This window comes from Plecotus auritus (assembly GCF_963455305.1).
Source record: "Plecotus auritus genome assembly, chromosome: 7".
In the NCBI taxonomy this organism is placed as follows: domain Eukaryota; kingdom Metazoa; phylum Chordata; class Mammalia; order Chiroptera; family Vespertilionidae; genus Plecotus; species Plecotus auritus.
Window position 1 is genome coordinate 55,148,146 of NC_137774.1, and position 27,746 is coordinate 55,175,891.

Consider the following 27,746-nt stretch of genomic DNA (forward strand, 5'->3'; position numbering starts at 1 on the left):
GCTGTGGCTGGGACCGTCTCAGCTCCACGTCCCTAGTGCTGCCTGACACAGGTTCTGATAAGAAAGGGATGAAGAGAGAAAGGACTGCCGGAGCAGGAACAGAGGGAAGCCAAGCGGCTGGGGTCAAGGAGCTGTGCCCAGGGTGCCCGAGGGCTCTCACCTGCATCACTGGCACACGGGTAGTGGTAGGTGTGCACGCATCCTTTGTGGCAGCAGCCGATGGTGGCCCCGGCTTCTTGGCAGCTGGAACAAGTCTGGTGAGGAAAGAGGAGATGTGAGTGCCCCGAGGGGCTGGGCAGGCGGCCTTACAGACGTGGTTCCTGCCTCCTGCCCATGAAATGGCCCCTGAAAATTAGCTGGAAGGAGGCTCAGAATGGGGTGCGAATGCCCACGGGGTGATTCCGTGGCGGCCCTGGCTGCTGCCTCGGTGGGGGACCCTTTCCGGGACAGGCAGGAATGACTACTTGTGGGTAAACACGTGACCTGGGCATCACACACCTGCACTGCGTGGCCTCGCCGAGCCACTCACTCAGCCTGCGCTACGCAAGACGGTGCCTCCCTCACGGGACGGTCATGACTATTACATGAGGGACCGTGTGCCCGGCAGAAGGCAAGAGCTCCTGTGCCAGTGGCGATGTGGCCGTGCCGCCAGCGGGTGGGCCTCCTGCATACGGAGCAGCGCGGGAGGCGTGTGGCGGCACGGACCACACATTGCAACGAAAGCGACGCTCTCAGGCGGTGAGGCATATGCATCGCTTCCTCCCTCGCTGGCAGCGACCAGCACTGGGCTGGGAGTCAGGCCACCGAGGATGAGCCTTGGCCCTCCCTGGGACCAGGGAGGAGACAACCAATCCTGAGGGGCTGGCCCACGGTGGGTCTCAAAACTATGGTCTGCTGAGCTGGGCTGCCCATGCCCACACTACTGCCGGGGGAAATGTGGCCGGGACAGGACGGCCAGGCCAGGAGGGCCCTTGGAAGTGAAGTAAAATCTGGGGTCTGGGGAGGGACAAGTCAGGCCCCAAACCATGCAGACTGTCTAGACCACAGGCTGTAGGGGTGGGGGAGGGGCATTCAGGAGAGAGGCAGAGGGTGGAGGCCTGTGCCCAGTCGCTCAGCTGCTGACACAGAGAGCTACAGCTTATGATGTGCACTCCAGGTGCGCTCGGAAGCCACCTCACCCCGGTTACCAATGAGCTCAGAGAGGCTAAGCAACTTGCCTGAGGGTACACAGCTAATGAATAGCTGGGCTGATAAAGACCACCCGTAAGGCTGTAATGCTGGGGTGGGTGAAGGGGACCCAGCCCAGCTGCTGGGAGGTGGGAGGAGACCCAGCGGGGAAGGTGCCCTCTGTGCCAAGTGGGAGCAGGGGCTGCAGGGTGGAGGCTGGCTGCTTCACACGGGCCTCTGCCAGGCAGTTTCCTTCTGCTCAGGGCGGCCCCCCACGCCAATTCCTATCCCAAAAGGTGAGAGGAAGCAGGAGTGGAGGTCCCAGACTAGGCCCATGTCCAGCCCACAAGGAGCCCTTGGGTGCTGGGATGGGCAAAGGGTAATGCTGGGGCTCCTCAGCGGGCCGTCCAGCAGGCCTGGGGCAGATGCATTAGATGCTGAGCAAGGAGGGACAGGCGCGGGCCTCTGACCCGCTAAGCGGGGTGTGGAGCCCAGGCTGGAGGGCCGAGGTCCCTCATATAATAGTCATGACCGCAGGAGCCCAGGCTGGAGGGCTGAGGGCCCAGCTGCCTCCTCACCCGGCTGGGCTCAGCGGACTGCACCCTCTGCTCTGCGGCCAGGCCTCGGAGAAGAGACAGACCACAGTTCTGAGCAAGGCTGGGCTGTGTAAACCGGGAGCAGGTCCCAGGAGGTGGCGTGGCAGGGCTTGGGCAGGAGGTCATGTGTCTCCTAGGAGGGGACAGAGACGAAGGGTGTTCCTGGGGCCCACAGCTCTGTTCCTCCAGAGAAGCGAGGCCAACGCTGACCTGCCTGCCGGCTGCCTGGGCACCGAGGCTCTCAGAAGGCAGTGGCATGCATGGGGTTGCAGGCACCCTCCGCAGAGCTGGGGACCGCCGGCAACCTGCTGGGAGGAGGCCTGGGCTGGGGGCTGAGGGGGGCCCTGGACCCTGCCTATCTCTGCAGGTCTCCTGGGGTACAGCCTGTCTCCCACAGGGCGCTGCTTCAACCAGTTGCCCTCCCCAGCCAGCCCAGGCCCGGCTCCCAGGGGCAGGGAAGTGTGGTGGGGGGTGCAGGGCGGGAGCGCGGGCAGGGCTGGGGCCTGAGGCTGGTATTCTTTTCAACACCAGGAGGCCTGGGCCTACTTCAGGACGCTGGGAGGAGCTGATGCCCAGACAGCAGGAGGAGGAAGTAATGCGTGAGGAGGGGAGGGGGTGCCAGGGCTGGCCGCTGTCCACAGCCGAGAAGGGAGCGGTGGGTATCCTGGGGGCCAGGTGTCCTCCGTGAGGATGGAGGCCAGTGGCAGGACCTCTGGGCGCGCAGCTGCCTGTGTCCCCACACAGGGGGTACCCAGGCACAGGAAGCATGGGCAGCAGCGGCAGCCGTGGGCCCACAGCCAGTGGTGGGCACAAGGGGGGGTGGCAAGTAGCAGGTGAGCAGGCAGTGAGGGGCAGGCCACATGGAGATAGGCCGAGGAGGTGAGGCGAGGGCCCAGTGCGGCAGGAGCTCGGCCTCAGGGAGAGAATGCTGACCCCCAGGCTCTGGCGCAGGTGCCTTCTGCTGACCGCTGCCAGGTCTCTCGTGCCCTCTGCAGCCCTCGGAGGGGAGTGTAAGCAGCCCCAGGCACCCCAAGCGGGCATCACCCTGAGGGGACAAGGCTCCCGCTGCTGCCCCTAGTTCTAGCCCAGGAACGTCAAGGGCATTCCGACAGGCCGGGCGTGGCTTATATAACCTTCACCGCCACTGACTCACTTCACCCTCCTACCCTGGAGAGGCTGGGCACAGCCAGGTGACGTCGAGGGGCAGTGATGGGACCAGAACCAAGATGTTAGCCAAGGGGCTCTGAGTACCGTTTATGAGATCCCTGGACCTGCCTGGGGGCCCGCAGAGGGACACACCCCATCTCATGTTGTCTAAGGGGCTTGTCCCCAAGTCACCACCCTCTGCCTGAGGTGCTGGAGCCAGGGGAGCCTGCTCTGTGGGCACCCTGACATTCAATTCTGGGAGGCGCCCCATCCTCTGGGTCTCAGCATCTCGGCTGACTCCATGAGCAGGTGAGGCCAGCCGGGCCCAGAGCTGGGAGATGCCAGGTGAGTGTGCAGAGGGCACTGGGCAGGAAGGCAGCGAGGGGCTGCAGTGGCAAGCCTGGGACAAGGTGGGGCAGTGCTCGGCCTCAGCCTGGGTGCTCCAACTGCCCGGCTCCTCTGAATACTTGGTCATGTGCTGTTTGGCCCAAATCGTTGTGCTGGAGAGGCAGGGGCTCCCTGACTGCCTGTCCTGTGGGACCTGAGCACCCCACCCCGGCTGGGCTGGCCTCTTACCATGTCCAAGGCCACCTTCATGGCCTCCTGCAGCCCAAAGAGCTTCCCGGCCACCAGGTAGACCCCACCCGTCCACACAGCGCAGGCCTCGTGCACCCAGTGCTCCTGGGTGTCCCCGCCAGGCTCCGCTGGGGCCTCCTTGCTGCACTCATGCTTGCGGGTCTTGTCAGCAACCGGGGCCACCTCCTCACTGCCATCCCCTCGCCCGTCACAGCAGTAGCAGCTCTGCAGCCTCCGGGACAGGCCCCGGGCACTGGTGCGCAGAGAACCCTGCTTGGCCGGGTCAGCAGAGCCATCGGGCCTGGGGGGTTTGCTGGCAGCGGCGGCGGCTGCACACTCAAGGCCCTTGAGTGTTCTCTCGAGGGGCAGAGAGGCCTCCTCACAGGCGCCCTCCAGCCGCACCTTCTCCTTGAGTTTTGGCTTCTTTTTGGGGAGGCAGTGTTCGGGGTAGTAGGGCCCACAGAGGTCCCCAAGGTCCTTGAAGTTGGCCGGGTTTTGGCAGAGGCAGCAAACAAGGCAAGAGGTACTCAGGGCCTTGGAGACCACAGGCCCCAGACACATGGTGGAGGAGAGAGGCAGAGAGGGCCGGGGCTGTAGGACAGAGCCTCCCGGGAGCGTGGCCAGGGAGGCCCCAGCTGCGTCCAGGGAGGACGAGGACGAGGACGAGGAGGCAGAGGAAGGTTTCCTGTGGGGTTTGGGCTCCTCCCCAGGGGAGTTGACAACTGTGCATACAGTGGTGAACGCATCTCGCTTCTCAACCCGCACGAAAGGCGAGAAGGCCGGGGTGCGGCTGTCTGCCCGCAGCCGCTTGCATGAGGAAATGTACTTGAGGCGGATTTCAGGCTCTGCAGGATCCAGGGGCAGCACCTGCTGCTGCCGCCGCCGCTTGGCACGCCCCTTACAGGGTGAGGAGCTGGTATTCTTGGCGCGGCCCCGAGTGAGGCGCTTTCGCTTGGAATAGTTGCTGCAGTTGGCGTGGCCCAGCTGCTTCTGCGCCCTCATCTGGGGCTGGCAGGACCTGCTCTCAGGGGGCTGGGGGACCAGGCCCAGCTCCTCCACCTTTGGCTTCTTGCTTCCTCCACCGGGGCTGTCCTCACTGCCACCCTGCATGCTGCTGGCCCTGTCTCGGGGAGTCAAGAGCAGAGCAGGGCCTGCGTGGGGCTGCTTCTCTGGGGGGCCTTTGGGGAGTCCCAGGGCTCCAGCCCTGCCTTTCCTGCTTCTTTTCCTCGGCGCCAGGACAGTCCTCCTAAGGGGCAGGGCCTCTGGGGACATGAAGTCCTCAGTTTTGAAACAGTCCATCGAGGACAGTTTTTTACTATTTATGAGTTTGCCTTTTAAGGATCTGTTGGCTTGATTTCTGCAAAACGGGTCAGCCCCTGAAGCTGCCAGGAGCTTCTGCCCGGCGCCCACACTCAGGAGACCTCCTGCCCCCCCCGGGCTGCCCCTGGCACCTCTGAGCCCAGGGTCCTTCTCAGGGAGGGGTGGGCTCAGGGGGCTGCCGGGGGCGGCCCCTGGCGCTCTGCACGCCGACCTTTTCAGGCTGGGCGAGGTGATCTTCTGCACAATGGCCTCCAGCTTCAGGCCCCGGCCCTTCCGGGGCGGCAGCACCTTGGTCTTCACAGTCCCCTGGCAGGCCGCCCGCGAGGCCAGCTCCGGACAAGTGTCAGGGGCCTCCGGAGGCGGGGGCTTCGGAGTGAGCTCGCCAGTGCCCTTGGCGGGCTTGGCTTTCTTGGGAGAAGACATCCTTTTGAAGAGGGTGGGGGAGCCCTCAGCCTGTTCCTCCATGTCCCCCCGGCCGCCACCAGCATCACCGCTGCTGCTCCGTAAGGCCAGGTTCCGCCTCTTGTTGGGGACTGGTGCCATGAAGGCCGACTTCCTTTTGAGTGTGTGGAGGGGCCGATCAGAGAGCTTGCCACCTGCACTGGGCTTGGGGGCCCTCGCCCGCTGGCTGGCCCGGCCCTCTTTCTGGGAGTTGCCAGAGACCTTGAATGTGGCAGACAGGTGGCTGTTGGTAAGGAGCCTCTTGGTGGCACGGCAGCTGGGGACCCGGCTCTCTGAGGGCCGCCGCTTGCAGGGGAAGACCTCCTGGGTCTTGCTGCGGGACCGCAGGATCATGGAGCGCTGGTCTCTGCCAGGCGTGCTGGGAGAGTCTGTCTCCTTGGTCTTGGAGCCCAGGGGGCTGCTGTCGGAGGCTACTGGCAGGGCAGCCGGGTTACTGGGGCTGGACGCTGCCTTGGGGGAGGGCTTCCCTACCCGTTTGCCAGACTTGAAGGCAGCTCGCTGTTTGCCCCCCAGTTTGTCTGGTGGGGCAGGGGTGGTGATCAGTCCTGGAGGTCCAGGTGTGCGGGGCTCACTCAGGGCTGTGAAGGAGCGGGTGCACATCCTGGGGAGCCCTTCCGAGGCCCCCCGGCCTGGGGCCCCTGCCCCTTCCATCTGTCCCTGGGGGGGCCCTGTGCAGGATTCTGGAAGCAGGAAGTCTTTGGGCAGAACTGGCGCCCTGCATGGAGAGTCCTCGGCCTCGGGGAGCCCCCGATGCACCCGCCGGCTCCGCAAGCTTTTGCCCCGTGGCACGGGCTCTCTCTTAGCAATGGGTGCCTCGGGGACAGCAGGCTTGTTTGGCTTCTGGACCAAGGAGGTCTCAGGGGCCAGAGTGGCAGGATCCCCCCGAGTCAACGCCACATTGGGCCCTTCTTCCCCAGGCTTCATGTGGGACAAGGAGGATTCAAACCAGCTCTGGACCTTCGACTCAGCGCCCACGGTGGGACCCAGCAAGAGGACAGACTCTCCGGAGAGGTGGCATGGGGAGCCCCAGCTGGCCTTGGGGTCTAGCACCTCCTCCACTTCCTCTTTGGTGCACATCAGCGGAGCCTTCGGCGACAGTGGGTCCTGCACGCTGGGCCTCTGCCCGGGGCTGCCCAGGAGCTCACACAGGGATGAGTACTCCTCCTCAGCCTCCAGGTCCTCCTTCCTGCCAGGGGCCGGCAGCAGCGGCAGGTCCCCGAAGTCTGTGGCCGCGCAGCAGTGCCGGCTGTCCTCCAGCCACGCGTCGGCTTTGCCTACCTCCGGGCACTGCAGTAGCCCGCCCGCCTCCTCCTTCACCCCTCCGGCCTCCTCCTGCTTGGAGTCCTGGGGCACTGTGGCCTTCTCTCTGGGCTCCTCCTCCCGGAAGCCCAGGCAGGCTGAGGCCTCGTGGGCATTCTCCTTGCCGACGCCATCCAAGGCCTTCCCACCCTGCTCCAGAGCCTTGGGGAGCTCGCTGGGGTGCAGCCCCCACCGGGGACAAGCATCCCCCAGGTTCTCCTCGGGCCAGGAGAAGGGGTTGGCACTGTCCGCTGAGCCGGTGGCGGCTGTATCAGGGAAGCAGTCAAAAGCTGCTGTGGGGTCTGAGGTGGCAGCCCCGAGGCTGGGCCCGGGGCCAAAGGAGAGGGGGCCAGTTGTCTTCTTGGGGTCCGGGGTGACAACACCCACAGAAGGGTCATCAAACAGCCCTGGGCTGAAGTCCTTGGTGTTGCCACCCTTGTCCAGCTGTAAGGCCTCGGGCACGGGCTCAGGCTCCCCTGGCCGTGGCCACGCGCTCTTGGCCATGGAATCCAGGCAGGCGCCGTGGCTCTCCAGCGAGAAGGGCTTGTTGGCATCCTTGGTGAGGCCGGGCAGCGGGGCCCACGCCTTGTCGGCCTTCTCGCCGATGGCCTCCTGCAGCCCCAGGATCTCGGAGGCCAGGTCCTCCTGGGCCAGGGCGCTGAGCAGCAGCCGCGGGCAGTCCTGCTCGCCCGCCACGAACTTGGAGAAGCTATCGAGCGGCAAGCTGCTGTGCAGGCTGTGGAAGGAGTCATCCGACTTCGTGGACATGTCGTCAGGTGAGGTCACGGAGCAGGTGGACACGGACTCGGGTTTGGCCTTGGCGTTGCTGCTCACCCTGGCGGGGCTGCTGCGGGCCTGGCCACAGTACAGGAAGCCACGCTCCAGCGGGTCCTCAGAGCCGCTCAGATAGTCGGCCTCGGGCGGCTCCGCATGGCTGGACTGTGGCGTGCTGCTCGGTGGCTCCGACAGCGGCGTGCCCACCTGCTCGGCCGAGTAGCCGCTGCCTTCGGGGCTGCAGTGCTGGCTCCGGTGCTGCTCCGGCATCCGGGACGCCAGGCTCTTGGCGGCCTTCCTGTGCGGCGCGGCCCTGGAGAGCAGCAGCTGCTGGACGGTGCTGGAGATGCTGGCCACCTGCGATGTCAGGGCCGTGAGGCTTTGCAGGCTGAGGTCCGACAGCAGGCTCTCGGGGAGCTTGTCCTTCTGCAGCGGTTTGCAGTTGCTGGCCTGTGTGTCCACGGAGCTGGTGGCGTCCGTTGGGGAGGGGTTGAGCAGGGGCATGAAGTGGCTGTGGTCGGCAACGCCTGCGGGAAAGGTCCCGGTGCTGAGCGGCTGCTGGTTATAGGGGAAGTTCTCAAGGTTTGGCATCAGCGGTGACGGGGTAGAGCTGTAGGAGGGTGAGCGGCCCATTGAGCGTGCGGGCGAGTGGCTGGCACTGGGGCTGAAGGTCTGGTAGTACTGCTCCGGGGTCCTGAGGGCTGCCTCTGGCTGGCAGTAGCCCGGACCTTGCTGCCCATAGTGTTGGTACTTGGCAAGGTTTTGGTAATGGAGGGTTTCCTGAGCGTGGTGTCGGCTCTGAAGGGCTTGCTGTGGCGGTGGCTTCTGCTGGTTGTAGCTGAGGCGGCCGGGCTGATAGGCGTGCAGGTTCTGGGTTCCCTGCCCCGGGGCCAGGCTGGTGCTGGCAGCCAGCGGCCGATCGTGGGGCTGGGCAGGCGGCACTGTACAGCTCTTATAGGAGTGGGTCCCCTGCCCGCTGCCCTGGCCGGCAGGAGAGTAGGTGGAGGAGGTGGGGAAGGAGGGCGACTGCTGGGCGAAGTGGCTGCCCTGGGGGAAGGGCAGTGGCGAGGCAATGTCGTTCTGCAGTTTCTGCCTCTGGAGCTTGGGGTAGGCCAGGGGCAGCTGGGGCTGTGGCGGCTGGGGCTGTGCATGCAAGGCGTGAGTCCGGAAGGGCAGCTGGGCGCCCTGCTCCGGGTACGGCCTGCCTGGAGGCACCGCTGTCTTTTTCATCAAGTTCTCATCATATTTGCCCACCCCACCTGACAGGGGCTGCGGCTGGGGGGCTGGCGGCTGGGGGGCCCCCCAGGCCTGCAGCCTTTCCTCGCCTCCATAGCGGCCCGGGTACGGGCTGCTGTCCTGGATGCCATAGCCAGAGAGGGCAGGCCTCCCCTGCAGGACCTGCTGCGCTGGCAGGCCCTTGCCTCCACGGGCAGCGCCGGCAGCTGCACCAGCTCCGCCCTCATAGCCCGGGTATGGCTGCGGGCTGTAATAGTCCTTGGCTAGCAGCCTCTGCCGGTCACAGCTCAGCCCGGCCTGGCTCGGAGGCCTGTAGTCCTCCAGGCGCGGTGTCTCCTGTGAGGTCTGCTGGTAGCTCTGCTGTTTGCCATGGAAACCGCACCTTTCTCGGAAAGACTGCATGACTTGTGCTGGTTATCTGCGAAAAGAGAAGGGGCCGGGAGCGGGGTGGGGAGGGAAGGCGGGCATGGAAGGGGCGGGGGGGGGGGGGGGAGCGATTCAGATGGGCCATTTCCTTTCACCGCAGAAGACCTGCCTGCCCCCCTCAGCCAGCCTGCCCTCTCTCCCAGCTCCGAAAGCCCCCTTGCCTGCGCCCCGCCCCCCCCCCCCCACAGCTGCACACACATCGGCTCGGTGCAGGGAGGGGCTCTGCCATTCCCACCCCATCACCTGCGGCTGAGCCAGGCCAAGTGGCTGCCCTCCAAGGAGGAGAGGGAGGGAGGTGCAAACCCAGCTGCTCAACTCTCCAGGTCACCTCAGAGATGCCCCCCCGGGGGGGCTCCCCATTCTTTCAGGCATCCCTTTCATGAGCTGGAAATCATTCCGCACAGCAACTCCCACACCCCTGCCCCGGGGCCACTGGGTCCTGGAGTCCAGCCTCAGCCTTGCGGGTCAGCAGACCTGGCTGAGCCGGGAACAGGAAGGCTGCCCTGCCTGAGAAGCTGCTCACAACAGCTGCCACACACGCGTGCACACACACCGCCCCATCGTTGCCACGCCATCCGGAACCTGCTGTCCTTCTAGCCGACATCCATTAGGGGCCTCTGAGCCACTGTCCCCCTTCCCTGACTCCCAGGAATGCAGGACAGGGCACTGCCTCCTGTTTTTGATGTGATATGTGGGGAAACAGATTGCATGGCCCAGAGTGAGGGAGTGCATGCTAATGGGGACAGAATCAAAGTTCCTCGTGTGTGTGTGTGTGTGTGTGTGTGTGTGTGCGCGCACGCGCGTGCACGAAGCAGCCCAGGCCCTCCTGACAGGCCCCTTTGGCCTCCACAGGGTCAGTGCCAGGTCACACCAAGCCAAGAGCCCATCTGTTTGTGATTTTAGGGGCTGGGGCTCTGGTGGGGTCTAGCCTATCCCAAAGCAGGATTCCGGGTCGGGAAATGACCCTGGGGTGAGGGTCCTGGGCAGAGGAACTGGATTCACAAAACAGACCAGCCTTCAGAGTCCAGGTACAGGTCTCCCATCTGACTGGGGGCTTGGTCACCCCGGAAGGACCTCCACAGAGGGAGGAGCAAGGATCAAGGGTTGGGGTTTGGAGGCGGGGGAAAGGGACAGGAAGACCCTGACTCAGCTTGGCCTGCACATCCTAGGTCTCCACTGAAAGAGGGGTGGCCTGCGTGGGCGACAGGGTTCCAGGGCTACAGGAGAGACCAGAAGGAAGTCCAGAAGCACAGGGAAGAGACATGTGGGTGGGAGGAGGGGAAAGATGTGGAGTGAGTGGGAGGGGCTGCCCCAAGAGGCCCTGCTCACCCCTCCTCTTCTTCAGGACCCTAACCTAGACACAGTCCTCACTCACTGCTGGGGGCTGACCAGGGCGAGCCCAGGGCAGCCAGGCACCCCTGGAGTCCGTCTCCCTGGCCCTCGCCGGCAGCTGGTGCTGGCTCAGCGCTGGAGACCCTGGCTGCAGAGGGGATCCGTGTCCCGTGGCTAGCTCCTGCCCACCAGGCCTGGCAAAGCCAGACGCCTTCTGGCCTCCCTGATTTATCTCAGGCACCCAACAATGCGAGACGTGCCTGCCCTTCTGCCACTGCACTCCCATCTCTGGTGCGTGGATCAAACATCACAGGCGGTGCCTGCCGCCACAGGCCAACCTGAGGAGCGAGGGGCAGAGTTTGGTTCTGGCTGGAGGCTCCCGACAGGTGGGCAGCCCTGGACCTCCTGACCCAACCGCTGTAGGATACCCACCCAGGTGGCCCCTCCGTTCCGGGCAGGCACACTGGCTGCCTCCCCAGCAGCGGAGCCAGCAGGTGGAAGCCACCCTGCAGCCCCAGCGCTGCCCTCCCCACCCCCACGCCTTGCTATGAGCCCAGATGCGCAAAGCCGATCCCGCTCTGAAGGCTGTGCCCTGTATATCTGCACAGATTCCATTTCAGCTTTATTAGTCCCAGGTCGCTCTCATTTCCTGCTGTGTCCTGTGGATATCATTAACATTTCTGCAGCTTTTATTTTTTTCACATTCTCCAAAATGCATTACCCAGAAACATTATTTACCAAGAGAAAGTGCTCTGACCAGTGTCCCCCTCCCCCAGCTCTAATCAGTCCAGCGACTGCATCTTTTAATTTAGCCGAGCTGTACTGCAGGCGGGTTCCCCATCCACACAGCAGCTGGATGTGGTGAAAGCATCTATCTCTGAGCAAAGACAGTTCAATTAAAATGCGAAAGCCCAGCGCCTGATGGAGAACACAGCCGAAAATGCTCACCCCAACACCCACCTCCAACTCCAGATGCCGGGCGGGGTAGGGACACAGGAACAAAGGCATGGCATCAAAGGCACTGTTCAGAGACAGCCGGCTCTGCCAGGAGAGAATGGGGCTCTGCATCTTTAAGAGCTGCCACAGGCTCTGTTATTAATCGTTACGATTAGGATTACTTTTCGAGAACACTAGGTAAAGACAAGGAAAGAGGCAGGCACAGGGGGCTGCTTCCCAGGAGGGGGCAGAAAGAGGCCCCCTTGACAGAACTTGGGAGGGGGGCAGAGCAGGGTAGACTGGGGGTTTGACCTCTGTGGGTTCAGCTGGAGGGAGACAGGGTGGGGGTCAGGGGAACACACCCCCTAACACATCCTCCTAGGTCTCCTGCTCCAGCCCAGCTCCCCCACCTGCCTCTTCTCCCAGACACTAGGTCAGGCCTTGTCTCTGAAGGAGGAAGGCAGAGGGAGAAGTCAGCATGCACTAGGCACCTTAGCACTCCTATGACAACTCCCGGACACTGGTCTTCCCAGGCCACCGCAGGGAGCAGGCCTCTCAGGGGGCATGCGCTGGAGGCTGGCTCAGGGTCGAGCCCTTGCCTCCAAGGCCACAGGAGTCCCCTCATGGCTCCCCTAGCCACTGACGCCATCACCAAGGGGAGAGCTGGGACATGAACAGACCCTCCCATGGGGCAAGGCCAGTGGTCCTCAGCCCTCAAGGGCCTTTGGCAGCTGCTGGCTTCAGCAGTCCCTTCAGGCAAAGACCCCAGCCCCTCCCCTAAAGGTGCTGTAGAGTGAAGGGGCTCCCCTGGCTGAGTGCCTCAATGAATGCTGCCTGCTCTGCCATTTTACAGAAAGGGGTGAGATGAAGAGAGACCTGCGTATGAGCGGCCCCCAAGGTCCTTCTGTGACCTGCAGCCTGAGCCCTGCCCAGAGCAAGGGTGGGCGCCCTCACCTGGACCCCACAAGCATTCCCATTTTGGCCCTGGCCGGGTTGACCCAGTGGATAGAGCGTGGACCTTGATTCCCATGGGAGGGTTTGTTCATGCGGGGGTTGCTGGCTCCATCCCCAGTGTGGGGCATGCAGGAGGCAGCCAATCAATGATTCTCTCTCATCATTGATGTTTCTATCTCCATTTCCCTCTCTGAAATCAATAAAAATATTTTTTAAAAATTAAAAAAAAATTCCATTTTAGAGGAGGCACCTTGGAGAGTGACAGGAGGGTGTGCAGGGAGCAGCACCGGGTGTCACGTTCCTGGGTCCCCTCTGCAACCCAGGCCCGACAGCCAGGTCAGGGCCCGCTTTTTCTCAAGGAGCCAGACCCACCTTAGGGAGGTCCACTTATGGGCAACAGTGGTTATGGCTGCCTGCTGTCACCATGGCAGCCTCAGAGAGGTCACTGGGCCCACAGCCGCTCCAGACCCCGAAGCTGCTGAGCCCCCAGGTGGGGCGCAGCCAGGAGGCTGGCTGAAGGTTTTCCTGAGACACAGGGATAGTGGGAGACAGAAAAGGGGGAGACAGAAAGAGAAACCGAGAGAGAAAGGAAAGAGGGAGAGAAGGACAGAGTGGGGGGAGGGCAAAAGGGAGGGAGAGAGAGGGAGGCAGAAGGCTGGGGGGACCATTCTGCTCCCCTGCGTCATTTGTAGCTACAGGAAAAATATTTTTAAACCCAATCCATTCAAGCCTGGGAACAGGAAGGGGAAAGTCCCCAAAGCCAGGAAGCGAGGGGTGAAGAGCAGGGTGCTCAAAGAGGAGCTGAGGGACCACTAGTGGCGGTGATGAACACTGAATAAGAGACCTCCATTAAAATGGTAAATCATTTGCCAGGCTGACTGCTGGCCTGTGCGGTCTATTTTGAATCCTAAAGGCCTGGCTTGAATTGGGGAAAGAGAGGCACTTTCAAGGACCCACAAGACAAACAGCCCAGTACCCACAGGCCTCTGGGACAGGTAGGGTCTATGGACCAGGGGCTAGTGACAAGGTGGGGACCAGAGCCAGCTAGGGAACCATGCATGGGGCAGAGGAAGGAATCCCACAGAACAAGGCAGCCACCACCCCAAAGTATGGCCTCCTGAGACTGTCCCTCATGAGCAACACACTTGGCATGCACCTTTTCTCATTCACGCGCTGTGGTCCCCCGTGGGAGAACACACAGGGATCCCAGCACAGGAGGCGGGTGCGAGGCCTGGACACAGAGTGGCAAGCACTGGAGTGAGTGGGAGGGGAAGCAGGCAGACCACCCAGCCCCCTCTCCAGAAGCCCAGGCGAGGCGGGCCTCTGAACCAGAGTAGAGGCTTCTGGACTCTACAGATGTTGGGAAGCCCTCCTGGGAGCCTGCCAATGGCACCTCCTGCAAGGACCAGAGGTGGAGGCAGCAGATACCTACGGGGCCCCTTGAATGAGGTCCTCCCTCAGGTCCAACCCACCAAGGACACCCTCTTGGTCCTTCGATGCTCACCTGGGCGCCATGTGCTGGGTGATGCTGCACTAGTTCGGAAGCATCCCATCCAGTTAGGAAACCATCACCCATTCCCAGGAGTCAGTGACTGGAGGGCTCCCATAGCGCAGGGCTGTGTCCCAGCCCCCACCATGGTGACTCTCTGGGATGTGGGGCCAACAAGCCCCAAGACTTGAGCCACTTAAGCCAGAGGAGTCCACAGTCTGGGTGAGGGACAGCTGGCCAACATGGCCTTCCCTGCTGTGAAGTGCTGGGGGAGGGGCTTGGAGGAGGAGCAAGACGAAATTCCAAAAGCAGCTGTGTTGGCATTCAAGACCTCTCAGGTGACAGGGGGCGGGGCTGTCGGGGAGAACTCACCTGTTGTCAGCTCAGACTAATCAGGCTCTTGTGGACATAATTGTTTTTAGATTTTTATTCAACAAAGAACATTAGCACTTCTCCCTGTCTGTCAAAATGAGGGAAAGACTAAGAGGGTGGTGGGGCCAGCTGCTGGGATGCAGACACTAAGGTTGGGGGCTCTGGGGCCCCACCCATTCCGGGCCCCAGGCCAGCAAGATCAAGAGGCTGACTTAGGGGTCCGAGGGGACCCACGGAGGGGGTCCCAGGCTGCCCTCTTCTGATCCCTTCCCCACACTCCCAGGTCCAGCCTTGCAGGCTACTGCACAACGTGGTTGAGCTAGGATCTGTCTGCTGGTTAGGAGAGGAGGCAGAGGCGAGGAGTGCCCAGCCTCTCACACCAGTCTTGTCCTCATCGCCCCATGTGCCCAGAGACCAGGACTTCCCTTGGGAAGTGGAAGCACCAAAGCACCAAGCCCATGGCTTCTCTGGCTGCTGACTGATGCCGTGGCCTTGGGCGAGCATTTTCATCTCCGCGTCTCAGGGCCTTTGCACCTGCTGCCTCCTCTGCTGGAATACCAGTCTCACACCTCTACAGGTTCCGCACAGAGCCAGTGCTGACCCCACCTCAGGCAGCCTTCCCCAAGCAGTGCTGGACACGCACACCTGGCAGCTCCTCCTTTTCTCCAGTGCTCAGCTCCTTGCAATAAGCCACGTGGCCAGCTGGCTGGCTCTGCATTGGTCTCTCCTCATTATAACAAAGGTTCTGTGAGAGCAGGGTTTTTTGTTTTGTTCACAGCTATACCTCCATTTCCCATAACAATAAATATTTGTTAAATAATGTGTAAAGTGTCATACTGGCCCTATGGAAATATCCAGAGCGAGCAGCCAGGTGGCGGGACAGAGCACATCTGGGTGGGGACAGGGATTTGTGGCCACAGCCCCTCATTCATCCAACAAAGAACACTCTCCCTCCAGCCGGCAGGTAATGTGCTGAGTGAAGTGGGCAGGCGAGTGGAGGCAAATGAGGGGTCCTGGTCACAAAGTGCGGGGAAGCCCCACTCACCTCCAGGGAATTGCAGCCTTATGGGAATGAAGGCCCAGGGTGCCAGAACTTGAATTTTTTCCTTTAAAACGCCAGAAATCAGAATTTTATAAAAAGATAAATCTTTTTTTAAAATGTTATCAACCAAGTAAAAAAATTAACACGCCAGATTTCAAGAAAAGCTGGCTGTGCTGCATCTGATCCCAAGCTCCCAGGTGTCACCCGCTGATGGAACTGACAGAACTTTCCATGGTCAAAGGCAGGGCCTTGTGGGCAGGAAATCTGGACATCTCGTGTGCAGGCCCTTGGTAGGCACTCGATGAGAAGACATAAGAACAGGAGGGGACCCAGGACCTCCTGGCCCCGGGAGAAGCCCTGAGCCAAGCAGACGGGTTAAGCTGCGGGGTGGAGCAGCAGGTGAGTGCTGCAGGCTCCGGAAGGCAGGGCTGGCTGTGCAGCTGGCCAGTGGGAGGGAGGAGCTGGGCAGCCAGGAAAAGGAGGGGCAGAGAAGTGAGCAGCACCTGGATGAGGCCTAGTGCCCACCACCTTGCTGGGCCCTGCATGGCTCCTTGGGGGCACACATCGCAGCAGTAACTGCATAAGGAATCGTCTGACAGGTGTCCATGTGCCTGCCTCCTTCACCTGAGGAGGGCAGGGGCTTCATCTGTTAGGTCCCAAGCTCTAAGCCCAGAAATTGGCCCAAGTAGGTGCCTATTTCATACCTCCTACTCCCGGATGGATGGACAGATGGGATGTGTGTTCAGCTTCTGGCTGGGTTCATTACTTAACCCTCATCACAGTCTAAAGGATGCCACCCAGAGAGAGGGCTGATGATGCCAGGCCTGGAGGCCAGGACATGTACTGTAGCCAATCAACTTACGGTCAGCCCTCTACAGCCCCTGGGTCATAGTCCCTCCTGCACCTGTACCCACTCACCTGTCAAGTTCACTTCTGCTCGGCTTACAGTCTGCTGGGGGTTTTGGGGAGGAGCAAGTTGGGTGCTGAGGGTGCAGAGGAAAAAGCACATGGGCCCTGCCCTCCTGAGGCAGACAGACACACAGACAACTGCCAGGTGTGACACCAGGAGGCTATGGGAGTGGGGAGAGCAGGTAGTCAGGGGAAGCTGGGAGAAGGGGAACTGACTGATCTGAGGAAGGGAGAGGGCCCACCAGAAGCCACTGTGTGCAGAGCATATTCTGAGCCAAGCCTCCCCTCACTTGCAGGGAATGAAGGAAGGCCTAGAGAGGGCACCTGCCAGGGGCCAGCAGGCTGAGACCCGCCAGCTCCTCCCCAGTGCCCTTCTGTCCGACAGGAAGCGCTGAGCTGGAGGCCAGAAAGGGTGGTGGGGAGGTAGGTCCTCCCCCTGGACACCCGCTTCCGAGAGGAGTCGGTAAGAGCCTCCCCACCCCCACAGCCTGGCGGGGCGGGGGCGCTTCCTGGAGGGACCCCCCCCCCCGCCCCCGCCCCCGCCCCGCAGCAGCCGGACAGGCACAGCACGCCAGACCCTTCCGTTCCAACTCGGGGAGGAGCTAGGGGAATTGGCGTTGCCTCCCTCCCCAGTCCCGGGGGAGGAAGCCGCCGGTCAGGCCGCCAGTGTCAAATCCTCTTGCTGCCTAATTGTGAGACAGCGGCATTTAAAGAAACGCGTTTCTGGCCGCCTGCCACACCGCAAACAGCTCGGTATAATTTTATTATTAAGGAGAGAGAAAAAGGGAGGAGGTTGGGAGAGAGAGAAAGGGAGAGAGGGGAGGAAATGGCTTCGTCCAAGTCAGCTGGGAAGGGTTCTGCTCCATGTGGAGCCGGCCCGCTTTCCAGTTGGCAAGCTGACTTCGTTAATTGCGCATTCAATCTTTACGCAGGGTAACTGAAACGGAGCGGGCTCGGGCCAGACAATTTAGGGTCTGCAACCAGGCCATGAACCCTCCCCGCGGCCGCCCTCCCGCCCCCCCGCCCCCAGTCGATACCACAGGCTCCTTAGAAAGTGGGCGCGGGCCACCTGGCGCCCCCGCGAAGGCCATTCCGGGGCCGGGGACAGGAAGCCCCACCCCAGGCGCGCCCTGGCGTGAGCAGGGTTAACGCGGCGCCACGAGTCCTGGAGCCCGGCGAGGGCCAAGCCGGGGATGGGGAACCCGCGCGGGCGTGGGGGTTGTTTGCGGCCTCGCCGCCCGCCCGCGACAGATGTTCCCGTCGTGTAAGACAAAGGCAGAGCGCCCGCCGCCGCGGAGAACAGCCGCAGGACTCCCTCGGGGGCAGGTAAAATTTCACCTTCTATTTGTGTTCCCCCGTCCGGCCCCGCCCGCCCCTCCAGTTTCCCAGCCTCCGCTCCAATCCCGAAAGCGCCACCAAAGACGTCGCGCCGCCTCCTCCGCAGCCCAACCCGCTGACCCCAGCAAGGTCACGGCGACCTCGGGCTCCGCCGGCAGCGCGCCCGACTGCCTCCTGGGGCGCCCGCCCCCGTCCGCGATCCAAGGTAATTGGAGGCGCGGAGAGGAAGGGGGAGCCGCACTCGCCACCAGGCAGAGGCGCCGCCGGCCGCTCCGCCCCGCCCCCCAGCCGGCGCTGTGACCCCGCCCCCGCCCCGTCATTCATCTCCCCGATTCCCGCTGTAGCCGCCCTCGGAAGCTAGCCGAGTGAAGCAGCTGTTCCTTGCACACTCCACTTGACCAAAGATGATGATAAATGAGGCCCAGGCTGCATCGGGGACGCGGCGGCGGACGCGAGGGGCGCGCACAGCCCGCAGCCCCCTCCCCGCGCCCTGGGAAGGGCGAGGACGCACAGGAGAGAGGCCGAGAAGCAAAACCTAAAGCCCGCAGCCCTTCACTCCCGGCGCTCTGCGCGGCCCCAGCACCCGGCGGCGATGAGCCGGGCGGAGCTGCGCCCCGAACGCAGGGCCCAGGCGCAGTTCTGGTTCTCGGGCGGGCGCCGCAACCCCTCCCTCTCCACCCCATTTCCCTAATGTCTCGGTCCCCGCAGCGCCTTGGCCCCCCACCCTCAGTGCCTCAAACCCATTAACGCTCGTAAATAATAAATAATGACACGGTTCCCTCCAACCGCGCAAGGCTGCAGGCGGGGGCCGCTGCCAGCTGCGCCCCGTCCTGGGGAGGGGACGCCCTCGCTGGGTTCAGGGGGCTTGGGCGGGAGGCGCAGCACACGTGCCGCCGCGGCGCGCAGGCGGGCACCCCGCCCAGCGGAGGAGGGGGAATCCCGCTCTGCCCTCCCCAAAGCCACCTCCCCTGGAGTCCTCTGGCACCGAACGAGGCGAGAGCGCGCGCGAGCTCCCCAGCTCGAGAGGATTATTTTTGAGCTGCCCCCCTTTCCACAGCTGCCTCTCCGGCTTGTGCGCCCGCCCGCCCGCTCCACCAGCCAAGGCCGCGGGCTCCTCACCTCGCTCGGTGGCTCCGGACTCTGAGCACCTCCCCCGGCCCGCGGCCCCCGCCCCTGCGCGGGCATCGCGCGGCTAAATCTCAGCCCGGAAAGGACCGATTAGGAGCCGCGTGCCTTTCTGCGAAATATTGGAACCGAGTGGTTGGGGGCGGGGAGAAGAGCGATGTGGTCCCCTCGCCTCCCTTCCCGCTCGCATGGCTGAGAGAGGCGGCTCTGGCTCTAGCTCCGCACACAGCGGCTGCCAGCCCAGGGCGCCGAGAAGCCCTTTGGTTCCTGGTCTTTTCTCTTCTACGCCCACCCTTCAGTAATCAACGAAGCTGGAGCTTCTACCACAAGGACCCTCAGGCGGCGCCACCAAGTGGGGCGCTGCTTCCCCCTCCTCCAGCCTCCTCCCTAAGCTGCTCCAAACAAACAGCCTTTAAACAGCAGCGACTGGCACACCAGCTCGAAGGCCAACACCGCCCGCGACGAGCCCGGGCGCACGGGAGGCCTCTCCCCTGCTTGGTCCTTCTTTGCCCACCTTCGACCCTCCCTCCCAGCCCCTTCCCCTTCAGGCCCAGCAGCTCAGGCTCCGCCCCCTTCCTCAGGGGAATGAGACAGCAGGAAGTTCATGTCCACTCCCATTACCCTGCTCGCCAAAGGCCACCCACCCAAACCCCAGCCCGTCCTCCCCAAAGGAGGGCCAGCAGAACCCCTGCAGGTTTTGACTGAATCAGTCGCTTGACATTTTCCAGACTTTGTTATGTGCCCAGTGCTGGCGACCCACAGCCTGGCCCTAAGCACCTCCCTCCTGAACGAGGTGGGATGAGAGACACCCACTGCAAAACAGGGGGAACGGGAGGAAGTGTGGGCTGAGAAGGAAGGAAAAAGACATTCCAGCAGCAAAGGGCTGCCTAGCTTAGTGGCAGGAAAGAGCACAACCTTCTTGGGAACCTGAGTCAGATTTCTCTCCCCAGCTTAGTTGCAGGGGAGGGGAGGGGAGGGTGGGGGGGCCTCCACTCTAGGCCTCTGGCCTGGATTACCAGAGGCAAAAAGCCTGGTGGGTTGGGGGCAAGAGAGAGGCATGTGTAATACAGATGTGAGAGCAGCTGCACTGGGCTTGCCTGATGACACCCTTAGGCCACCTACTGGGCCCAGCGGCTCTGAAGGCAAGGTGGGTCAGGAGAGAGGGCCCCTGAGCACATAGGCGGGCTGGTCGGTTCTCAGGGGGGCTCCAACCCCCAGCCAGCCCAGACACCAGCCTGGAGCCTACCTTGGATCTAGAAAGTTCTCAGTAACCCTCAGACTGTCGGAGTGGGTAGAACAGCAGCAGCAGCAGGGTCAGCATACTGTCTGGTCCTCTCCTGCAGCCAAGGTGCCTTGATAGATTTTATTTCTAATCCTCAAACTGCCCCTCTAAGAGGTGACATCACCTCTCATCCCACAGACTTGGCACAGTGCCACTGTGGGGAAGGGGCCGCTCTGGGCCCTGTGGGGAGGGCCTCAAGCTTGTTTGCTCTTTCAGCAGCTGAGCATCAGGGAGGTGCCTGGGGTCGAGGGCGGCAGGTAGAGGACAGTGAGGTTCTGGTTTGCTCCTTTGGAAATTTAAGAAAACTGGTTGGGGGGCAGGGGGTTTGGTGTGGTGGGGAGCTGGAGAGAGGAGTCACAGCCAACAACTCCCCCTACCTGCTTCCTCTTGCAGATCGAGTTGCCTGAGGCATCTCTCCTGCCCCCATGAGCGTCCCAGCGAGGGGCTGGCTCCTGGGCTGCGGTTACAGTGTGAAGCCACACAGGGCTCATTCGTCATCTGCAGCCCAAATGGGAACCCACCAACCATGCACCCCCACTTTTCAAATATGTGTAGCTATCCTGATGACTAAATTACAAAGTCCATTTAAAGCGAGCAGCTTTGGGTGGGTGTATACCTCCTCCCCCCAACAGAGACTAAGAGCTACGATTTTGATAAGGGTTCTCCATCTCAAGGCTGCGTTCAGTGGGACAAGGACCCTTGTCTCTGAGCAGCTGGGACCTCGTCCTCCTGGCTTCCTCGCCCACCTGCTGCTGGGAAGGCCTTCTGCCCCCTGGCTCTCCTGGGTGGGGGTAGACCCTGCCAACACCCCCCCCCCCCCCGCCCCATGCAGCCTGGTGCCCAGAAGCACTAACCTTTGGGGAAAGCAAACCACTAGCCGCTGTTCCAGAGGCAGCCGGGGAGCCTTTGGTTTCGGCTGCCGCCTCCTCCTCGCAGCTTTCCTCAGAGCAGTCCAGTGTGGAGGTGTGTGAGAGCACAGGCCGGCAGGAGTACTGCCTGAGCCGCGACCGACTGACCCAGCAGCCTTCCCAGGTGACGGAGGCTTTCTGCTAGTATCCAGTGCAGTGGTGTTTGCTCCCCCAGCAAAAGGCTGTTCACTTTTCCCAGGCCCGTCTCCAACTGCACCAAACCTCCTGAAGTTCCTCCCCCCCTGGCTTCCAGTCACTCCACATCTGGGGGGGAGGAACTTCAGGAGGTTTGCTGCAGGTGGACTGCCCCCAGGGCTCACTTGCTCTGAAAAGTTGCAGGATGTTCCCTCCTGACTGGTGCTGTAGTGATGGCATGGAGAGGCAGGCCTGTAGGGCTGGGAGCTCTAGAGAGATGTCAGATTCACCACAGCCAGGCCAGCCAGTTGTGAGGACTGATAGGTGGCTGGCTGTTGTGAGACTTCAAGGTGAGGGGAGGCATCATTTGCCCCCACTGCACCCCATCTGTAAACGCCAAAGGCCGTGAAGCCACACAGCTCAGGGTGTGTGTGTGTGTGTGTGTGTGTCAAATCCCAGCTCTGCACACTACTGCTTAACCCCTCTGAGCTTCATGTTCCTCAGCCAAAACCTGCTCTGAGCAACACCATGCTGACAGGGTTCTCCTGAGGCGAATGAGACCCTGTGCTTGGCACCTGGTGGAGGCTCAGTGAAGGGCAGTACCCAGTGGGGGTTGGTGGTGAGGACCCAGTGGGGGTTGGTGGTGAGGACCCAATCTTGTACTCTCTCTGACTCCCAGGGGCCAGCGGGTGTCTGGGACAGAGCAGGTCTTCCGGAAGGGCTTTAGAAGGGACGTGACACTCCAGAGCTGGGAGGGCTGCTGGGACTGAAGGTTAAGGCCCCTCTCCCGTGGCGGGCGAGTCACTTTCCCACTGGAGTCAGTGTTGCTCAGTAATGCGCACATCTTAGTGCGGTGCAGAACTTGCTGTGGAGTCAGGCCTAGGGTTCTACAGTCTAAAACGCTCCCAGGAAAGGCAACACTGCTGGCCTGTGGGTCACTACGGGCCGCAGGATCTCAACCATCCAGCCCTCTGGCCCCTGCGTCCTGGAGGCTGGGCTCAGCATCCTCACAGCTGGTTGTGTGGAGGCTGGGACTCTGCATTCGGCACAGCTTCCGGCAGCATCACTCTGGTAAGCTTGCAGTCACGTCATGTCCAGGCCTCCTGGTTCTGTGACCCCATCAGGAGAGGGGGACGCTGGGATACGATGATCCCACGCTTTTCCTTGCTGGTTCCCCACCCCCACCCCTTCCCTGACCCCTTTAGAAGGTGTAACACCTCTGACCCAGGCTTTGGTCCTGGGGGTACAAGGCTTACCCAGACTAAATGAGTAGCAGCCAGTTTGCACTCGCTGGATGTGCCAGGCACTGTCCTCGTAAGCGCTTTGCATCTACAAATCTCATCCTCATGACAGCCTGTGGGGCAGGCAGCGTTAGCGCCCTTGATTTATTACAAGAGACCTTAAGCCCAGTGCCGAGCCCCATCATTGGTCAGGGTGCAGGGACGAAGGGCCAGACTCTGGTGCTCCCTGGCCTGGCCCCTAAGCATGCTGGCCTTGGAGGATTTCCTTTGGGGAAATGACCCATTTGATTTTCTGGGCACAGAGCAGGTATGGATACGCATCCTGCATCTACCGGGCTAGGCTGGTCCAGTTGGGGATGTGGGGGTACACTGGTAAATTTTGAAGTTTTTGGCCATATGGACCCCCAAAAAACTACAGATGCCTCTACCCAGCAGGCTTGCTCCCAGCCAGACACAGACGCCGGCACAGGGCGATTAACTGCGGCTGCGATGAAGCAGAGACCAGATGTCCCCTATGTCCACTGAGAGGCAGAGGGAAGTGCATTCGGGGTCCCTCACAGTGAAGTGCTGGTGAGGGAGGCAAGGCTTCGGGCATCACCGAGTACACCCTCGAGGTGGGTGAGGGACGCAGTGAGAGAGTATGCAGGGGCCCCACTGCATAAAGGAGGGGGGACCTTGATCTTTTTTTTACTCATGACCACCTGACACCTGGTAAAGGTTTTAACACTTCGAGGGACAAATGGTTGAGAAGGAGCCTGTTTCAGGCTCCCCTCTGGCACAGCCACCAGACAGCTGTCTGGCTCTAGGCCAGGAGGGACCAGTTTCTTCACGGGTAAGAAGGGAGGAGTCCCAGCTGCCAAGAGGAGTCAACCCACCATCATCCTGCATGGGACAATGGACAGGACAGGAGCCATCCCCCCATTTTACAGGTGAGGAAACTGAGGCCCCAAATTAGGGAGGGACCAAACCTGAGTCCCCACATAGGCTGTGGCCTCGCTCCCAGTGCCCAGTCTTGGGAGACACACAAGCCAGGACTGGCTCGAGCCCTAAGCTGTATGGGCAGCCGCTGCTACCAGGGCTGCTGACAACCACAGCCCCAGCGCGCAGGGCCTGCTTTTGGTCTTACATGTCACCGTGCGCTTTACTAGCATGCTTCCCTTTAGTCATCGGAACAATGGCCACCCTTACGCAATTTAACAGCAGAGGCCACCCTGGGCCTCCCGGGGCCCGGGGCTCGGGCTGTAAGGCGTGGCTGATATACAGTGCAGGAATATCTGGGGCCAAACCCTTGCTGGGCACCCCTAATCTGTGGTGCCTGGGCAGGTGACCCCAGCATCCATGCCCCAGTTCCTTATCTGTGAAACAGGAGTGAGTCTGTCCCTCAGAGGGGTGTGTAAGGATTAGATGAGACCATGGACAGAGTTGTCTGAGCAATGCCTGGCAGAGGAAGACCAGTAAGTGAGCTGCTGTTCTTAAAAAGTAAATCTATACCTTTTTATAACAGAGAAAGTTCAGGAAAATCCCTGCCCTGGTCGTGGAGGGGGGGCCAGGAAGGCGGGGCTCCTTGGAGTGGCAGAAACCTGGCTCTGGCCTCCTGCCCCGCCCAACTGGGAGGATATGCTATCCTGGCCCAGAGGCCCAACGGGCAGGGTCCAGAGCAGGGCCCAAGCGCCTGTGTTCCTGAGCTGGCACGTTGGGGGAACAGACTTGGCCAGCTGGCAGGAGGCCCCTGCAGCCCCAGGCCCATGGAAAGAGGCTCGGAAAGGCACCTGTGTCATGCTGGCTTTTCCAGACCAGAGCCTCATGGGCCTTTAGAAAGAACATCCAGTGCCCGAGGCCGTGCCACAATGTGCTGTGTGACCTCAGGTGAGTCACCCCACCCCGCCGGCCTCCATTTTCTCAGTGGGGAGAGTGGTCAGTATCCACCTCACAGGGGTGACCAAAGAACCAGGGAGAAAATGGACGTAGCGCCCCGTGTCATCATCACGCTCACAGCCACACCTCGCACTACGCTTGTGTGAGAGCCCGCTCCCAGGGGCAGGCTGCATGTTGTAACCCGTCTGCAAAGAAGCCCTGGGACAGGTAAGGAAGGAAAGGCCTAATATTATTATTATAACCCACGGCTGTGGGGCCAGGCCTAGGATTCGGAAGCTTCACACTCAGTTCTGAAGGCAACTTTGGCCAAAGCAGGAAGGCCCAGGGGGAGCACTGTGTTGTGGTGAGGCAGGTATAGGGAACAAGTCACTCTCAGGCCATTTTTCTGGGTGCCCACTGTGTCTGGGCATCCAGAAGTGCCTCCTTCCCCGTCTCATCACTTTAATACCGAGTAGTTGCAGGAACACGTGCGCACCCAGTGGTGCATGTGGCACAGTCCAGCCTGGGGCCAGGGGTTCCTGGTGAGTCGCGGCATCTGGACTGAAGTCTGTTCCTTGGGTGGGGTCCTGGGCACAAGCAAGAACGGGGGCATCAGCCCGGCCGGGGCTCAGCTGGATGGAGCATTGTCCTGTGCACCAAAAGGTTTGGGTTCGATTCTCAGAGCACATGCCTAGGTTGCAGGTTTGAGGTGCAACTGATCAACGCTTCTCTCACATTGATGTCTCTCTCTCTCTCCCCTTCCCTTCCTCTCTCTCTTTAAATCAATAAGAACATATCCTCGGGTGAAGATTTTTTAAAACGGTGGGCATCAGTGTTCCCCTGGAGATAGGGAACTTTGGGGACTGTGGAACTTGGGGAAAATGTGTGCTGTCCCAGACTGTGTCCTTGAAGCGCCTGACCCCGGCCTCCGCCTTCACTCAGCTCACTCTGAGCCTCCTTACTAGCCACCGAACTGGGCAGACCATTTTATAGACAGGGAAGTTGAGGCTCACTGAGAAGCATGGACTTGCCTAAGGCTCACAACTATACTTCCTGGTGCCTACGAGTTCTCCTCACACATCACATGGCCTCTTCATCTACCCTCCCACATAACCATCCACCCTCCCACCCACCCATCCATCCACCCACCCATCCATCATCCACCCATCCATCCACCCACCCATCTACCCACCCACCCATCCATCCATCCACCCATCCATCCACCCACCCATCCATCCACCATCCACCCATCCATCCACCCATCTACCCACCCATCCATCCATCTATCCACCCGCCCATCCATCCACCCATCCATCCACCCACCCATCCATCCATCCATCTACCCATCCATCCATCCATCCATCCATCCATCCATCCATCCATCTACCCATCCATCCATCCATCCACCCATCCATCCATCCATCCATCCACCCACCCATCTACCATCCACCCTCCCATCCATCTACCCACCCATCCATCCATCCATCTACCCATCCATCCATCCATCCACCCACCCATCTACCATCCACCCTCCCATCCATCCACCCACCCATCCACCATCCACCCTACCATCCATCCATCATCCATCCACCCATCTATCCACCCACCCATCCACTCATCTACCCATCCACCCACCCATCTATCCATCCACCATCAATCTACCATCCACCCATCTACCCACCCATCCATCCATCCATCTACCCATCCATCCATCCACCCACCCATCTACCATCCACCCTCCCATCCATCCATCATCCATCCACCCACCCATCCATCCATCTACCCACCCATCCATCCATCCACCCACCCATCCATCCATCCATCCACCCACCCATCCATCCATCCATCTACCCATCCATCCATCCATCCATCCACCCACCCATCTACCATCCACCCTCCCATCCATCCACCCACCCATCCACCATCCCATCCATCCATCCATCCATCCACCCACCCATCCACTCCTCTACCCACCCATCCATCCACCCCTCTACCCACCCATCCATCCATCCATCTACCCATCCATTCATCCATCCACCATCCCACCCATCCATCCATCCATCCATCCATCCACCATCCATCCACCCACCCATCCATCCATCCACCATCCATCCATCCACCCATCTACCCACCCACCCATCCACTCATCTACCCACCCATCCATCCATCCACCCACCCATCCACCATCCACCCTCCCATCCATCCATCCATCCACCCATCTATCCATCCACCCATCCACTCATCTACCCATCCACCCATCCATCCACCCACCCATCTATCCATCCACCATCCATCTACCATCCACCCATCTACCCACCCATCCATCCATCCATCTACCCATTCATTTATCCATCCACCCTCCCATCCATCCATCATCCATCCACCCACCCATCCATCTACCCACCCATCCATCCATCCACCCACCCATCCACCATCCACCCATCTACCCACCCACCCATCCACTCATCTACCCACCCATCCACTCATCTACCCATCCACCCATCCATCCACCCACCCATCTATCCATCTACCCACCCATCCATCCATCCACCCACCCATCCACCATCCACCCTCCCATCCATCCATCCATCCATCCATCCACCATCCATCCACCCACCCATCCATCCATCCACCATCCATCCATCCACCCATCTACCCACCCACCCATCCACTCATCTACCCATCCATCCATCCACCCACCCATCCACCATCCACCCATCTACCCACCCACCCATCCATCCATCCATCCATCCACCTACCCACCCACCCATCCATCCATCTACCCATCCATCCATCCATCCACCCACCCATCCACCCTCCCATCCATCCATCCATCCACCATCCATCCACCCATCTATCCACCCACCCATCCACTCATCTACCCATCCACCCATCCATCCACCCACCCATCTATCCATCCACCATCCATCTACCATCCACCCATCTACCCACCCATCCATCCATCCATCTACCCATCCATCCATCCATCCATCCACCCACCCATCTACCATCCACCCTCCCATCCATCCATCCATCCATCATCCATCCACCCACCCATCCATCCATCTACCCACCCATCCATCCATCCACCCACCCATCTACCATCCACCCTCCCATCCATCCATCCATCCATCCATCCACCATCCATCCACCCATCTACCCACCCACCCATCCACTCATCTACCCACCCACCCATCCATCCATCTACCCACCCATCCACTCATCTACCCATCCACCCATCCATCCACCCACCCATCTATCCATCTACCCACCCATCCATCCATCCACCCACCCATCCACCATCCACCCTCCCATCCATCCATCCATCCATCCACCATCCATCCACCCATCTATCCACCCACCCATCCACTCATCTACCCATCCACCCATCCATCCACCCACCCATCTATCTATCCACCATCCATCTACCATCCACCCATCTACCCACCCATCCATCCATCTACCCATCCATCCATCCATCCACCCACCCATCTACCATCCACCCTCTCATCCATCCATCATCCATCCACCCACCCATCCATCCATCTACCCACCCATCCATCCATCCACCCACCCATCCACCATCCACCCTCCCATCCATCCATCCATCCACCATCCATCCACCCATCTACCCACCCACCCATCCACTCATCTACCCACCCATCCATCCATCCATCTACCCATCCATCCATCCATCCACCCACCCATCTACCATCCACCCTCCCACCCATCCACCCATCTACCCACCCACCCATCCACTCATCTACCCACCCATCCATCCATCCATCTACCCATCCATCCATCCATCCACCCACCCATCTACCATC

General features: G+C 61.1%; 1 protein-coding gene across 3 annotated transcripts in view; it reads right to left on the reverse strand.

Moving 5' to 3' along the window:
- The window catches only part of RAI1 (retinoic acid induced 1), a 116,644-nt gene that overhangs the window by 4,394 nt on the left and 84,504 nt on the right, over positions 1-27,746 (reverse strand). For 2 of the 3 annotated variants that reach the window (XM_080682824.1, XM_080682823.1), the window contains 2 exons: positions 3,486-8,994; positions 161-254 (listed from right to left, as the gene is read on the reverse strand). In XM_080682824.1, coding sequence (XP_080538950.1) covers positions 161-254; positions 3,486-8,978 — 5,587 coding nt within the window. In that variant the 5' untranslated portion in view covers positions 8,979-8,994. Of the gene's footprint in view, positions 1-160; positions 255-3,485; positions 8,995-18,493; positions 18,620-27,746 lie in introns of those variants that run through there. The other variant, XM_080682825.1, reaches the window with a different exon arrangement.